This window comes from Bacillus rossius, chromosome 18 (genome assembly GCF_032445375.1).
Source record: "Bacillus rossius redtenbacheri isolate Brsri chromosome 18, Brsri_v3, whole genome shotgun sequence".
NCBI classification, from domain to species: domain Eukaryota; kingdom Metazoa; phylum Arthropoda; class Insecta; order Phasmatodea; family Bacillidae; genus Bacillus; species Bacillus rossius.
The window spans coordinates 6,797,681-6,814,390 of record NC_086345.1 but is presented as its reverse complement, the minus strand read 5'-3'; the positions used below and the strand labels follow the sequence as shown (position 1 = coordinate 6,814,390).

Below are 16,710 nucleotides of genomic sequence, written 5' to 3'. Positions count from 1 at the left end.
ATGCAGATGATGGGATCAACCAACACAAGTTGCAGCGTAATCGTGATAACCACTTGCGTAAGGCGCGTAGACTCGCCCAGTTATTTTTGTTACTGTGGTCGTTCCTTAATGGTCGTTCCCGCTCATGCTAAAATTTTCACCCAGTTTATTTTTGCGTGTTAAATAGTGTGGTTATTGTTAAAGTTCGTCCGGATGGTAAGTAATAATAATGCATCTTTGTGTGTGTGCAGAAGTTATTTATGATAAATCTTTTTATTAAAAAATTGTTTTCGTTTCATGAACATTGGAAGAAAGTAGACACCATAACTGCAAAATATATCTTATTTGCCGGCGTATAATGCAAGAATTTTATGCTGATTTCAGTGGTCACGAATCAAAAATCATATTATATGCCTTGTCGTATTATTTTTGTATACAAGCGACCATTATCACTTGTGTATAAAAATTAAGCGCGTATGACAAAGTTAATTGCGCCGGCCGGCGACAGCTGCAAGCCAGTCTTGCTCTGTGTGAGTATACATGCACTCCTTGAAGTAATGCTGCTCAATTAGCACCAATTAATTAGGGCTCTTTTTTGAAGTAGCGTTCTTTTTTGTCCACAAAATTTTTTAATTTACACGCGCACATAATGGCAACGGCACTTTGTATCAAACACAATGCAACATAATAAATCTCGGCACTTGTATAATTTTAATAAAAGAATGAATTAAAAAAAAAGTTAGCTTTCACTTTTCTGTAATAGTTATTCAATTGTTTGATGGCTGTTTTTTTATGCCTAGTTAAAAGTTTTACAAGCAATAAAATTACGTTAATATATCCGTGGAGCGTGTTTATACAGCCATGTTTATGCTACTACTTCCATCTGGCGAGAAAGGTCAGAAGCTTTCGAGGTCAGTTAATCTCATGCATGCAAGGTTGCGCTAGTTGAAGTTGACAACACATTATGTTTCCAGAAAAAAACAACTTTTTGCGATGACAACGCCTAATAAATCGATGAACGCCGGCTGCACGCACGAAAAGTGTCCCATTACGCACATTGTTCCGTTACGCTGTCCCGTTACACGCATTGTTCCATTGCGCTGTGTCCCGTTACGCTCATTGTACGCTTGCGCCGCATCTATCTCTCTTCCACTCGACTGTTTAGAAAGTTAAGTGAAAAATTATTATTCCTTTATTATTAAAATAAAAATTATTCAATTTTATTCATAAAAGTATGCAATCATTTCATCAATGTTTTGTTATGACGTCACGTTAAACTATCGTCCGTGAACCGACTTTACAGACAACCAATTTTTAAACAGGATAAATGTGGTGTATGGTACATTAAACTTACATATTTCAATGGTGGTAAAACCAATTATTTTGTTTTAACATCCACTCTTTTATGTTAAAAACGTATTTGATTAGCGCTGTTTTGATTAGTGTTCAATTTTTTTTTGGATGGATTACCGTGTTACTTCGGGGGGCGGGTGTACTGTATTCTGTGGGACAGGAACTTGGTTGGCAAAATTGGCATTTGGCAAGTGGCATATCACGCGCAAGGTCATGCGAGTCACATGCATGTTCCTACAACAGCGCTGCTGCCACGATTGTTGTGGGTGCGTGTAGTTTATTTATTTATTTATTTATTTTCATCCATTTGACCATACAGACATTTGTACAAATGGTATAGGACACGTCAACAAATATAAGTTAATACACAAACAGTATAAGTTAAATATACCAAAAATACAGACATGGGAAACACAAATAATAAAAACAAAACTGGTACAGGTATATATACAGCCTCTAAAGATAAAAGTAAAAAATTTGATAGTTGCCATGTGGCAAAGTTTGGCTGCAGTGCCAAGTAACCTAGAATCAGCTAAATTTTATCAAAATAAAGGTAGGCCTAACTTTTCTGTGACAAATTTTCTTGAAATCCAAGTTTTTGGTAAAAATATTTTTTGTGAACATTGTTTTGTACTTTTTTTTAACATTGCTATTATCCTAATTAGTGATAGTGTAAGCTGTAAATGTACATGAACTTTTTTATTAGTGTACAGGAATGTACGGGAATTGTACAGGAATTCTGTGACCCAACATGGTTGACTCCCTGTATTACTATTATTTGAGGGCTTTTTTGGTAATTTTATCACAAAAGCTCTCTTGCATTTGCATTTTATGTTTTGGTCTCATATTATTTCGGACAGATATTTGAAATAATATCTAATGGTGTAACACAGATTTTCATAATTATGATCACTTTGTGTGTCCTTTCCATGGCTTGAAATTAATTTTAGTAAATAAAATATGTGTCCCAACAATAAATGTATAAGAGCTGTCGAAATAAATTTATACGGAAATTTCTTACAATATAATTGTTATGAAAAAGTTATATAATCAAGTCTGCTTGTGAGACAAAGCTTTTATTTTTGATAAGGATGATCCAACCCTCAAATACCACTAAATCCTTAGTATTCGAAGGATTTGATATCCAAGGAAATATAGTAGAGGAAATAAAGTAAATTAAAATTTCAACACTGATAACAGGTAGATATTTTTCTTAATAACTATCCTGTTTCTATTCCTTATGATATTGTACTTTATAAATCTAATTTATTAAAAAAAATATATTACAATATGCATTGATTCTGAAAACTTAGTTTGTTAAATGAACATTTAAAGGGTCAGATGTTGAAAAAATAGTTAGTATTTTTAATTCCATGAATTTTTTTAATTTTTGGGTCTTGAAGGGTATATTTGATTAGGATTTGAATTTGTTATTCGAAGTAGAGAAAATTAGAAACTCATGCATCACTAATTTTTAAAACTATAAATTTTATTTCAATTCCATGTCATATCAATTCTCGTCTCTTAGAAAAACACATTTTGTCATCAACTGACACTATATAAACAGAGCAAATGTATCAAAGTTAACACATCTCTTCTTGTGCAACATAACATTCTGGCATTCCAGCACCCTAGTTGATGCCTGCTGTGTGTTTGTCATGACATTGCAGAATATATATTGCATGTGAAGATTATATCATGTGCACCCTCTACATGGCAAGTCCACATTATTGGCTTTAGTGTGGATGTACTTTTAGAGGGGATAGGAACTGGAAAATTGCCTTCGGTGTTCTGAGTCTTCATGCTTAGAATCCCACCCTTGTTTTTCCATACACTGCTAGTTGTCAACTTTATCAATGATTGCTGTTTATTTTCACTTAGAGCTGCTTCGCTCTTTCTCAAGTTAACAGCGTTATCTCAGGTTTTAAAAAAAAAATTCATTTTCAATATTACATAGCAGAATAGATTATATTGGTGTGGCAGTTCAGAGGAAATGTGCCATATTATTAATGTTTAAGAAAAGTGTGTTAAAGCTATTTTGTATGGCTAATATACACATTTTTCTGCCACAATTGCTTGTTTCGATACACTGTTTCAGCAGCCAATAATCATCCCAGAAGACATTTTATTCTAAACTGCTATATATGTTTTTTTTTGCTAATGCTAGATGTTATGATTATCCGTAATGTTGGTGCTTTTGTTTCCAGGAGACAAGGTTTCAAAGAACCGACGGCCATCCAGGCACAAGGCTGGCCAATAGCACTGAGTGGTCGGGACATGGTGGGAATCGCCCAGACTGGTTCAGGGAAGACGTTGGCGGTTTGTATTCATATCTTTAATACCTTCATACACTTAGTGTGCTAGTATTACTGTTCAGTACCATTCAATGTGGAAATATCTTTTCATTTCCCTGTGCAGCGTTTCTGTAAGCTAATAGCATTTTTGGAGTTGTTTGCATGTTGCTGAAAAAAATCTTGGCTGGACAATTTTTTAATCTTTCTTTGCAAAGAGCAGTTCATTAGTTCAGACATAATTATTTGCCAACAGTGCTGTTTTTGCTTCAAAAGTAATTACACATTATAAAATGTATAGTGAAAGATAATTTTTAAAATGTTTTAGCCTCTGAAAAGTTATATCAATCGGTTAAACTAATAGTTACAAAATGCTTCCAAAACGTTGCCAAGGGGATGTGTGGAGGCAACGGTTGGAAGGCAAGATATGTGGGGGAAAGGAATATGGCGTGTGGGTATTCAAATTAACTGGACCAAGGATGGTGGTGGCAATATTGGATGGTAGTGCCATTGGTTCCAAGCTTTGCTGTGATAGTGTACTAGTGTCACCATTTTGTATTTAATTTTATAAAAAGATGTTGCAATGTGTGAATTTCAAATCACAGTAGGTGGTCAGTTATGGTACCATTTACATTCATATCTTATCATCTGTGCCAAATATGCACATAAAAAAGAATTTTATTCGCATAAATCGTACTCCTACTTTTCGAACTTGATTTTAGTATAAAGTGTGCGACAATTATGTGATAAAACACTGTATTCTCTTGAAGTCTAGAAATTAATTTCACATCATGGTTCCTCCTGATTGGCTGAAAAGGTGCCCAGCGAACCTTCTGGGCTATTGCTGCGCAGTAGTCTGAACTAAGTATAGCTACTACCATTACTACTACTACTACGTTGATGAAAATGGTGTTTGTTCGTTAGCATGCTGATTATCTGTGCTGTGGGCTCATTTGACACCACCAACTGCCTTAACTCCCAGCGCTGTGGGTCGGTGTTGCTACCCTTGCTGTCTCACTGCTGAGGCGCTGGTGTATTCCGCACGATTGCCCTCGTGCCTCGTGCTCACCGCCTCTGCAGGAATGCCTCATTCCTCTGTGGGAGGTGGTGGTTTTGGTGAACGAGCCTCTGGCTGGACCATCTGGATCATGTTCCTTGGTGTGTCGTCTCACCGTGGAAGAGGCCGGGGGCTACCGCGGCTCCCATGTCGCCATGCCGTGGGAGTCTCGCTCCCAGGTTGGTTGGTTCCGGGCGGAGTGGCCCCACTGCGGACAAACGTCGGGCCACTGGTGTCAACCAGCTCTGCGCCAAGATTGAACAGTTCTTTGCGAGCAGTGAGGATGATGGTGCTAGCGTGGATGTGGGCAGTGCCACTGCAATATTCGTCTCCACCCATCTCCCAGAAGCACCACCACACATGCTGCCTGCACTTGCATCGACCAACGTCTCGGAGCCATCACCTACAGTTTTGAACGCTGCAGATGCTACTGCCGAGCATCTCTGCGCTACCACAGCCGAACCCGTTCATCTGGACGTCACTACCAACGTCCTCCATGCGGATGCTTGACGTAGCCCTCTGTCGAGACCATTCAGCTCTGCTCGGTCCGCAGCACTGTGGAGGTTGACGATGATGACATTGGTAGTGACAACCTTGAGTGGTGATGGCTACAAAGGCAGTATGCTCAGCGATGTAGAGGCCATCGATGACTTCACAAGTGAGGAGGTAAGGCCACCCTCTTCCTCGCAACCTTTACAGGTCTGCTTGCCTGGAGCTGGGTGAAGCTTTGGTAACTAAGGCAACTGCAACAAGTGATAAGGGAGCGGCTCACTTGTTGCATGGCTCGTTCCCCCGAGGAATCTTCAAGGTTCAAGCAAGCATTGCAGGGGTTCATGAGGAAATGGGTCATTTATGTCCGTGTACCCGAAGTTTCCACCCCATGTTGTCGCAACACAGGTTGGAGGGAAGAGGAAGTGGTTCTAAGAAGGGTGGGGTTATGGTGTCTGTGGCGGTCCAGCATCACTCCCAATATACTGTGTGCTTTTGTGCAAAGCTTGGAACCAATAGCAAAGCAACCCAAAATATCTGTTACAGTTAATCTGCCTTCTCTTCCTCAACCTACTCTCATCTCCCCCTCCTCTCCTCCCTGTTCCCCCTTCCCCTTCCAGCCCCCCTTCCATATCTCTTCCTTCCTCTTAATCCATCCTCTCCATCCCCACTCCTCTCCCTCCTTCCCCCTCCCCCTCCTACCCCCTCCACCTGCCCCTTCCATATTGCCCCTACTTCTCTCCTCCCCCCTTTTCCTTCCTCCACCTCTGCCCTTCCTCCCACTTCTCCTCCATTAGCCCTTCTCTCTTAATGTCCATTCTCCCCTTCCTTATCCTCCCCTTCTCTTCCTCCCCTATCTCCTCCCCTTCCTCCCCTTCACCCCTTTTTCCTCTTCTCCGCTTCACCCTTTCTCCCCTTCCTCCCCTCCACTTCTCCACTAATTCCCCTTCTTCCTCGCTCTCCCTTCACCCATGTATCATTCCTTTAAGACTTTCTCTCTGCACACTTCTTTGTCATTGTTGTGGAAGCATCTCCTAAACCTCTACTGTTAAAATATGTAATGTTTAATATTTGTATATTATTATTAAAATAGCCTGTCTACCAGTCAGTGTGTCAAGAAAAAGGTAAGGAAACTTAAGGACCCTGCCTACCCAGGCACACATACCGAGCTAGAAATACCAGCAAGTGTCACACTAATCATCCCGCCTCATTAACATATACACCCAGACTAGACGGGCCCTTTAAGGACCAGTCATGGAAGAATCCTGAAATGAACAGCAGTAGAGCTGAATGTCTCAAAACTTTGAATTTCCAGGAGCTTTTGTGTTACTCACATGTTGTTTATCTCAGCCTCATTTCAGTCTATAATCGAACGTTAAACATGAATATTGAAGACTGTTCACTTAAAACAGTAAAAAAAATTGGTACTGTATTTGTTTATTTTGGAATTTGGTTGTTTATAATCACCTATTGATAAAAAAAAGCAGGAAATTGTTTTTAAAACATCCTGAATGTGTCTTTAGTATTTGTAGACACCTTGAAAATTAATTCATCATAACCCAGGGTGTCTCCAAAATGGTTCGCACTCACGATCACAGATTTACTTTTATCTTTAAAGAAACTTAATTATTGTGAAAAGTTGTTTTAAAATCATTCACTTTAAAGGATTTTTCTTACTTGCAGATTTTTTTTCAGGGATATGTATATTTGATGGAGTTAAGTATAAAAACTTTTCATTATCAAGAACTAAGTCTGTGATTTGTTTTAGGTACATTGTAATGAATTGACACTATTTGTACCAATGACATTTTTGGGGTATTTTTTCAGTACACACTCCCTGCTATAGTCCACATCAACAACCAGTCGAGATTAGCGAGAGGCGATGGTCCGATTGCCCTCATCTTGGCTCCCACGAGAGAGCTGGCCCAGCAGATCCAGCAGGTGGCTAACGAGTTTGGGCAGTCCTCTCAGATCAAGAACACCTGTGTGTTTGGCGGTGCTCCGAAGGGGGGTCAGGTACAGTCATCCATCCTTGCATGTTTGTGTCTGGGGTGCACTTGTTCAACTTTAAATATAAAAATGAAAACGGTGACCCGAATGTGAGCTGGAACTAACGTATAACTATCGTCATAGTACACACTAACCACGAAGGAGTGCTGAACATCAAATGTAGAGTACTCTGCACTAGACAGAGCGCACGTTGCATGCAATTGGCGAGCTATCTATACACCAGCCCCTCAAAGTAACGCTGTTCGATTAGTGCTGTTTTGAAGTAACAACGCCAATTAATTAGGGCATTATTTGAAGTAGCACGGTCATATATTCAAAGTAGCGCTCTTTCTTGTCCACATAATTTATTTTATTTTCTTACGTGCACAATGTCACAAACAAAATGCAACAAATTAAAAATAAGACGGCACTTGGCCGTCTTGCAACTCAGTGGCAGCTCTAGTGGGAAATGCCGTAAGCTTTTGAGGCTAGTTCACATCTTGCAGGACAGGCTGCGCTGACAGCGAGACTATAAACATCATGCGACATTTATGCAAAACATAGTTCTCAAAAATTTAGTAATTACTCCAACTCTGCTTAATTTTTACGGACCATACCAAAAAATAATCAGATTTAGGCTCCACTAGAATGTTTTTATTTTATTTCATTTTGCCAGGAAATTTGCTATTCTTGAAGCTTCGGTTATGATGGAAAGCTTCGCAAATGATGTGAAGTTTCGCAATTGTTGAAAACCTTAAAAACATGATAAAGACTAATATTTTGTCATCATGAAAATGTTTCATTTATTTTTTTGAGTTGCATATATTTTGCTTGAATAAAGTTTTTTTTTAAATATAAAATCTAAAGACATACTGTTTGCTTTTATAAATGCTCAATATTAATATTATGCATGATTATTTTTGTAATTTTGTTAAATGATGTTACATATTAGGTCCAATTGGTGAATCACTTAATAAGTTCAAATTTACAAACTCTGAACTGTTATTTATTTTACTTCATACTTTATTTTATAAATAATACAGCTTCTCCGCGAAGGATATTTGCTTTGCATAAAAAAGGCACAGGCCTAATTGTTAGAGATGGTGATTTATAGCATTTAAAATAATGAAATTTAGCATTTTGAATTTGAAATTGAGCATTTTGTAGCATTTTTAAAAACAAGATTTTGCCAATTCTCTCATTTTACATTACTAAAGAAAAGTATATTTTTAAAAAATAAACCGATGCTTGCTGTTTTACAGACTTTTTTTTCTTCATCCGACTTCTCTGTGAATCTTTTTTTTGCAGTCGGATGTACCTCAGATTTAATGTGCTTTACAAGTATATCTTTTTTTTTTTTTCACTCCAGACGGCAATTACATAAATTGCACATTAAAATATTCATATCACTTTGGTAGAACTGTTCACTTTTGTATTCATTTATGCGATCGCGAATGGAAATGATGTTTCGTCCCATTTTTACCACGAGAAATAACAGTATACAACACATTCACGAGTATGCACGTAATTGTAAACAAACCACCTTCCACAGACTACACAAGAACGCTGCTTTCATGTGAAACACAGCCAGAAAATGGGACTTACAATTGTTAGCGTGGCGAAGCAGAGATGTTGCAATAAGGTGGCCTAAAAACTTGTACTCTGCAAGATGACGGACAATCTTCCAGCTAGTTGTTCTTTGCTTTGTTTACAATCGCGAGGCACGGACGGCCACTCTTCATTCAACATTTACGAATAGTTGTTGGGAATGGCGTGACAATAAGATACTTATGTGCTGAATACACCATAAAATGGTGGTTTCTTTTGATCCTGAACTGAAACGAAATACAATTGGTAAATAAATTGTGTAGAGTGAAGACGAATCTACGTTTTTGCCTTGATTTTGCATTTATCTCGGAATAGTCTAGATTTTGCGTTTTATAGCGGAAAAAATATAATTTAGCATGTTTTCGCATCTATTTCGCAAAAACGAAAAATCACCATCCCTACTAATTGCTAGTGACTGGCTCTTGCATGCACTGCTGGTTGTGGCCGTGTCTAGAGAGCACGGGTGCTTGCAGGCCCGGGACCTGGAGCGCGGCGTGGAGATAGTGATCGCCACGCCCGGCCGCCTGATAGACTTCCTGGAGAGCGGCAAGACCAACCTGAAGAGGTGCACCTACCTGGTGCTGGACGAGGCAGACCGCATGCTGGACATGGGCTTCGAGCCGCAGATACGCAAGATTGTGGAGCAGATCAGGGTGAGTGGTTCCCATTGTTTTCATTTACCGTATATACCCCAATCTAAGACGACATTTTTTACCATAATTTATAATTCAAAACAAAAGGGGTCGCCTTAGATTCAGACACACTGATTTTTAGGTAAACATACCTATTTTGGGTCAATGTTTTCAGGTTGTGCAGTAGTTACTGGCTGCACATGTTATGGCCGATGTTTTTGGAATGTTTTATAGCACAAGATGGCGCCCATCATATCGACTAGTTTCTTGTACAAAAACATTAATGTAGGTTATACAGTACTTCCTTGCTTTGATTATTTTATTGACAACAATGAAGATGATGCATCAGCATAATGTAACTCTTATGTTTCCAACAGTTACAGTACCAGCCATATAGGTATTTATTTCTGTTTGTACATAAACTGTTAACAGTATTTCAAAAGTGGTGGTTGAAATCCTTTGTAACATTCACATTTTCAATTTTATATCTAATTTGTTGGCATGTGTTTAAAACAATAAAAAAAATTTTTCCTGGAAACATGAGGCTGTAGTTTGGGTGTCGTCTTAGATTCGAGGTCGTCTTAGATTCGGGAAAATACGGTATTTACGGCACCTGTCCACCTAGTTACTAAACTGGTTTATTTACAATTTAAATGTGTCAAAGTGTGATATTCAAAATTTTTATGGCTGGGGTGTCTTCTGGGTTATTAACGTCCTTATAGTCACGAAGGTCCTGAAAAAGTTGAACAATTTTTTTCTTTTAGTCAAAAAATGTTTGCAGAACATTGTGGTCCCAAGTATGTGTGACTTTATTTGTATACACACGAGGATATTATTTTGATTTGTGTGTGATTTTTACATACAGTATAAAATTGGTTGTCATGTGCAAGAAGTAACACAATAAGTGATTTGGTTTTGGCTGCTTAACTTTAACACTGTGTTTAACTAATATTAATTACTAAAATACCTGTTTAGGGTTGTTTGCGATCATGGATACTTGGAAGTACATAAAGGTTTTGTCTTTATTTTTTATTTATTTTTTTGGAAAAAAAACCAGTGTAGCAAATTTATAAATTCACCAACATGTTCTTGGAAAATTAATTGTATGTGAGAGTCATAATTAAATATCCTACTTTTCAAAATAATGTATTAAAATTTCTTAGCCAAGATTTATTGCCTGGTATGAAATAAATATTGGCTTCTCCTGGCAATTTCCGAAGTTCTTTAAGCTTCTTGTAGTACAGTTAAGGTTAAGTAAAGAAAAGATTTTATTTATTATGCTTTATTCCTGAAAAAGTTTTTTGTTGGCTTTGCATGTTATCCTGTTGAAATTTAAGGTACTAAACGTGGTTTAACCTAACCTAACATACTCGCATGTACCCTTGTGATGTGAGAAAGTGTGCTAGAATCTGTAGAGTTGTTGACAAAATTGTCTGTAGACTACTGTTTGATAATTTTTCACAGGTTCATGATTTGGGAATTTTTTGGGATACTATTCCTGCAAATTTCAATGAAACGTAATAATTATGTTGCATTGTATCAGTGTATGAATTAGAGGTGGGACGATACCATATTTTCGATACTCAATTCTGTATTGTTTTTTCAGTTAGATACATTTGATACTTTCGATACTCCAGGGAAAAATATTTTCCCATTAAGTAACAATTATTACAAATAACATAAATTAGTTTTAAACTACAGTCAAACCTCTATCTATCGAACTCGCATGTATCGATTGTCCGTGTTTATCGTATACTTTCTACGGTCCCGGCAAAATTGCCATACAGCTAAGGTTAAAAAAGTCCGCTTGTACCGATGTTCGAATTATCGTTTTGTCTGCATTGATCGTACAAAATACGAGGTCCCGTCACTATAAATTATAACAGATGATCGTTTAACCATAAAGATTTTGCAGAAATAACCATTTCTTAGAAAGAAACCGTCATAAAAACAGTAACGATAGTATACAGTAGTAAAAATCACCTTAAATCTGCAGCCAAGTAATGGAGCACGTAAATATGAAGAAAAGACAAATGAACAACAACTTACGAAGAAATATGGATGATGTACCATAACTACAGTAAAAACCCAATTGTTATCCTAAGATAATTACCATAAAAAGAACTAAAGATTCTTTGTCGATACCATAATTACTACAGAAGCACGATAGCTACCACATTTGTACTACAGTTACCGTAACAACCGAGATGTATATTTACAGTGACGGTAATGTATTTATTTATGACATATTAAAATTAAAGAAAATTATTGAAAAAATGGATGTTAAATTTTTATATGTATGTTTGGCACATGATGCGAAGAAATAATGTGATCTGAAAGATTGCAGTACTATTACGAAAAGTGAAAAGGGTACTCGTGGATTTTTAGGTTATGGCTGGCAGTCTCTCTCGTTTTTTCAGTAATATTGGCCGAAAATTAACAAGCGTATCGGAAGTCGGCAGAAATGCCAATTCAACTAAATATTGGCAAAATCGGCTTCTTCAGTACAGCTCTACATTTGATGACATATTTCAGACTTCAGGATATTGAAAAAGACTTTAATTTCCATGTAGGTTTATTGTGCGTATGTTTTTTTTTGCAGGTGTAAATTGAATTAAGTAAAATACTTCCATTTTTATTTATTTTTCAACTGATTTAACTTTAATGACAAGTAACAGATATATTTCTGACACTAATTTTGAGGTTGAAATATTATTTCTTAAAAATTCTTATAGAGTGAAGTCCACATCTATTTAATGTCCGCATCTACTGAATTTTTTTGTTGGTCCCCTGAAAAACAATAGATAGAGGTTTGACTGTATATAAATTCCCTCTTTATTACAAATTACAAACTGTAAACAAATTTATAGACTTGAGTATAAAAATTAATATAAAAAATAAAAGTGAAATTCAAAATGAGAAACAGTGGCCTTACAAAATGTTATGAAGTCCTTTCTTGGAGGGGGGGAAAAGTTACCAAGCCTAAATTAGAAATTAAAAAAAAAATTTTTGCTAGTTTGTTTCATTTTACAAACAACTTTATGCAACAGAACAATTTTCAATTAAATTTTAACTTGAGAAACGTAAATTACAAAACAATCCGATCGTAAGAAAACAATAAGAAACGGGTATATTTAGTTCAAAGATTAATGAATGCACAAAATATGAGATCCGTGCCTTGGTAAAGCGCGTGCACCATTTTCATAATCATTGCTAGTTTGCGCCACTAGTCTCGCTTGGTGCTGGCCATAGATGCTACTAGCGAAGTGCACAGTCTTCCTGATACTATTCATATCTATGGTGTAATAAAGTTATTTTCTTACATTTGCAAAGGTAAACAATGAACGTTTTTCAAAATAAAAGCACTAAAACGTAGTTTATCAGGAGGAACATAACAAAAAAAATTGTGAAAATTAGGACTTTTCCGCTTTGTAAAAACGTATGAAACGGGAAATTAAAAATTTTATAAGTGTATGTTCCGGGAAAGTAAACCATTGTAAATATAGTACTTTCGGCGGGACCAAAATTAATCAGAGTGTGACACGGGAAAATGTATGAAACGGGAACGTATCATTGAGGTTCTACTGTAGTTGTATTTTGAACGATGGTTGACTCAAAACTTAATTCAATACAAATGAACAATCATTCCAGTATCGAAAAAATGTATAGAACTTACAGTTTCAATACTCAATACTTTTCGATACTGTCAAGTATCGAAGGTATCAAAGTATCGAAAATCCCATCACTAGTCTGAATGTGTGTTGCTGGTTGTGTCCTCGTGCTGAGTGTAGTGCCGTGAAGTAACGACGACTGCTGGTTGATTGCAGCCGGACCGGCAGACGCTCATGTGGTCCGCCACGTGGCCCAAGGAGGTGCGAAACCTGGCCGAGGAGTTCCTGAAGGAGTACTCTCAGATAAACGTGGGCTCTCTGCAGCTGTCGGCCAACCACAACATACTGCAGATCATAGACGTCTGCCAAGAGTACGAGAAGGAACAGAAGTAAGCATTTGGATGATGACGTTCGTTTTTTGAGCTCAGGCATCAAGGAAGTGATGCATATTGATGGCTTAGATTGAAAACCCCTTATCTGAATTTTTGGACGTAAATACGTTTTTTTATGTTTTTGGCTGGAAAACCTCGTATCTCACACAATGTTTGGCTGAAAGAAATAAAATGTGCATCCTACTGCTTTCTATCACATAAAAGAATTGTACAACCATTAATTGAGGAGGGCGAAAGAAACGGTTTTTTGTCTCTGCTGTAAAATTTGCATTTCATGAGATACAAAGTTTTCATTCTAAGCCATCGATATCTGATAAACATGGAAAAGTCTGGGACTTCGAATGTGGTCAGGGAAATCCCGAGTGTAGTGACTGAGAAAACTACAAATTGAACTTCATTTTATCTGAACACCGGGAAGTTTTTGGGAAGATTATGTTAAATTCGAGAACACGTTCAAATTGTCGAGACAGTTAGTTGGAGGGGTTTGTGGTGCCGTTTCACTGTTTTCAGAACTTCTACCATGTTGATAAGGGAGGTTCGAAAGATTTTACTGTAGGGTGGGCGCCATGTTTATATGACCACGTGTGATGGTAAGGGTGATGCTGTCTGTTTAACTGGAGTAACCAGTTATTCTGCTGCAAAGTTGCCAAGATAAAATACATTGTATTTAAAAAAAAAAATACTCATCTCTATTTTCTTGTAGCTTATCATGTCTGTGTGTATTGTATTCACATTCATCCCGAGAGAAAATATTAATCCATGCCAATTCCTGTGGTGACTGGAGAAGCAGGTGTTTTAATATCAATGGTGTTCTGTATAGTAGCTTATAACTAGGGACGTGCATTTATCAGATATGCGATAATGTACATTTTTATGAAAAATTCAATTTTGCGAAGGGGGGGGGGGGGGGGGGGTCAATTTTTCATATTTTATAAAGTACTGAGAATATACCTCCATTCGGAATACTGTGTAAAACACGTTTAGTTGCAAGAAACTTGAAAAATGTCTGCATGCATTATTTTGTAACTATTGTTTGATTTTTTTTGCGTCCTTAACAGTTTCTGTTTAAAAACAATAGTAACATCTCCAAACTAAACTAAGTACTGTATTTACCAGCAGGAGCATTTGGGTCATAAAAATAGAACTTTCTCCTCACAAGAGTCACCTTCAAATATGAGTCTCACAGTTTATCTGTCTACAGTAGAGTACAAGTAAAGTCTTTGTTCCATGTGGTCTTTTTGTCTGCTTTCTGTGCTACTTTATTACTGAGTGGAAGGGAGTGAGGCCAGTCCATTCCTCTTCTTCTTCTTCTTCTTCTTCTTCTTCTTCTTCTTCTTCTTCTGCTTTACGACCCAGCCTTATAACAAAAGACAGCCGGTATCCTTTCCCTCCTGACTATTGTATTTTTTTTTAACCAGTCTTCCAGTATAGAAAAAAATCCATGAGCTACCCTTTCTGGTCAGTTTCTTATAAAAACTAGTGCACTTTAGTCAGGGAAGAGAAATTTGTGCAGGTAAAAAGCCAGCTTTAAAGCTATAATAAAACAAATAGAAAATTTACTGGCGAAGTCCAATCAAATATTAAAACGAGCTTCGATTTGATCCGCCCAGTCAAAGCTTCGCACACGCCTTTAGAGGTTTCAATTGCACAAGCCTAGTAATAAGATAATTTTTTGAGTAAATAACATTCTAAAATATTTAAGAAATATTTCAGAATTTGGTTCCTTCTCACACAATTAAATTTGCCTTTTCAATTGTTTTATAGCATGTGTAGATTTAATTTTGCTGATCAATGCATAACTTTGTACTGCTGCTATTAGCAATAAGTTGTAGTGCTGTAAACACTAAGTAATTCTATTGGTATATTTAAAGGAAAGATGTGAGTATTTTGGTAAGAAGTGATGTAAATGTGACCTATATTTGAGGAAAATAACTATTTTCAACTCCAAAATAACACCACTTTTAGCTAAAAAATAACACCTAAAGCTAAAAATAACCCCACTTTTGCTATAAAATATAAATGCATGCATGCGTCTACTTACAACAATTGAATCACATTATGCAGTAGTAGGGTGTACCGAAAACTAAAAATTCTGTTATTTCGTAAAAAAGTGAGGTATAAATAATTCAAAAATGCTCCATCTATAGTTGATGGATTTCGTTAATTTTTATTATCCCATTTGTATTAGTGGTGCACCGATGCGGATACCGATGAATCGTAATCGGCGATTATAGGTACTTTCCGATTAATCGTAATCGGCGATTATCTTAACGATTACTTTGCCGATTATCTACATCCCGGCGTAATTAAGTAGGTTTTTACCGTGTAATATTTTGTTACACATTTTAGGACGAAATACGGTAATATTTGTATATATTACAAAATTCATCTAACTTCGTCATATCATGATTACAGATATTTCGTTAAGTTTAATAAATCTCATTGCCTCGAACAATAAAAAATACATTTTTCCTACACGTTTATTTACATTTCGTCTTTTGTTCTGTTATTTGTTTAGTGGCCTTGTACATTACCTATAGCCAGAGACGTAAAATAGATGGCACACAATCAAAATACCACAAGCAGTTGCAGTCGATTCTATGACAATCCATCTTTTCGAGATGTAGTAGCGGTTCTAAATCGTGGTCACAATACCTTCTAGAGTTTATGACTGCGTTTTACAAACTCGTTATGGGCGTCTTTGGTAACATTATCTGTTGTTGTGTTATTTGTATGTGACGTGAAAAGTGAAAAAGTATTTATAATTTTATGTATTCAGTCAACATAAATAAAATCACATGTGCTAGAATTGGTTTTGTGTTTTTTATATAATTATAGTGAGATGGCGAGTAGGGAGAAAAAAAGTGAAGTGTGGAAATATTTTTCTATAAACTCAAGTGAACAAAATAAAGCAACATGTTTACATTGTTAAACGGTAATTTCTCGATGCAACCTTATGTGATAGTCGATAATAATGCTAGTTTTCTGCAACAAGAACTTACCCATTGTAAATTACAATAATTATTATTAGACTGTAGTTCAAGTTGTTTACAATAACAAATATAAATGGAAGTTAATTTAATTTACACTTTCAAATGACTTAATAATGTATTTTATATATTTTTATACTGTTATTATAACTGTATTCTCAATTTTACCTAATTTTTAGGGATGGTCGGGTACCCGAAATTTCGGGCAGTGTTTCGGGTATCAAGTATACCCGAAATTCCGGGCGGGTATTTCAGTGCCCGAAAATATCGGGCACCTTGGAAAACGGCAATACCGCACGGCGCAAGTAAACAAAGCTTC

The 16,710-nt window shown here is 36.7% G+C and overlaps 1 protein-coding gene across 2 annotated transcripts in view; it reads left to right on the top strand.

Annotated features, from left to right (window-relative positions):
- Positions 1-16,710, top strand: part of LOC134541157 (uncharacterized) — a 123,828-nt gene that overhangs the window by 22,815 nt on the left and 84,303 nt on the right. For both annotated transcript variants that reach the window (XM_063384382.1, XM_063384381.1), the window contains exons 4-7: positions 3,540-3,651; positions 6,997-7,185; positions 9,240-9,419; positions 13,226-13,398. In XM_063384382.1, the coding sequence (XP_063240452.1) occupies positions 3,540-3,651; positions 6,997-7,185; positions 9,240-9,419; positions 13,226-13,398 (654 nt within the window). The remainder of the gene's footprint in view (positions 1-3,539; positions 3,652-6,996; positions 7,186-9,239; positions 9,420-13,225; positions 13,399-16,710) is intronic.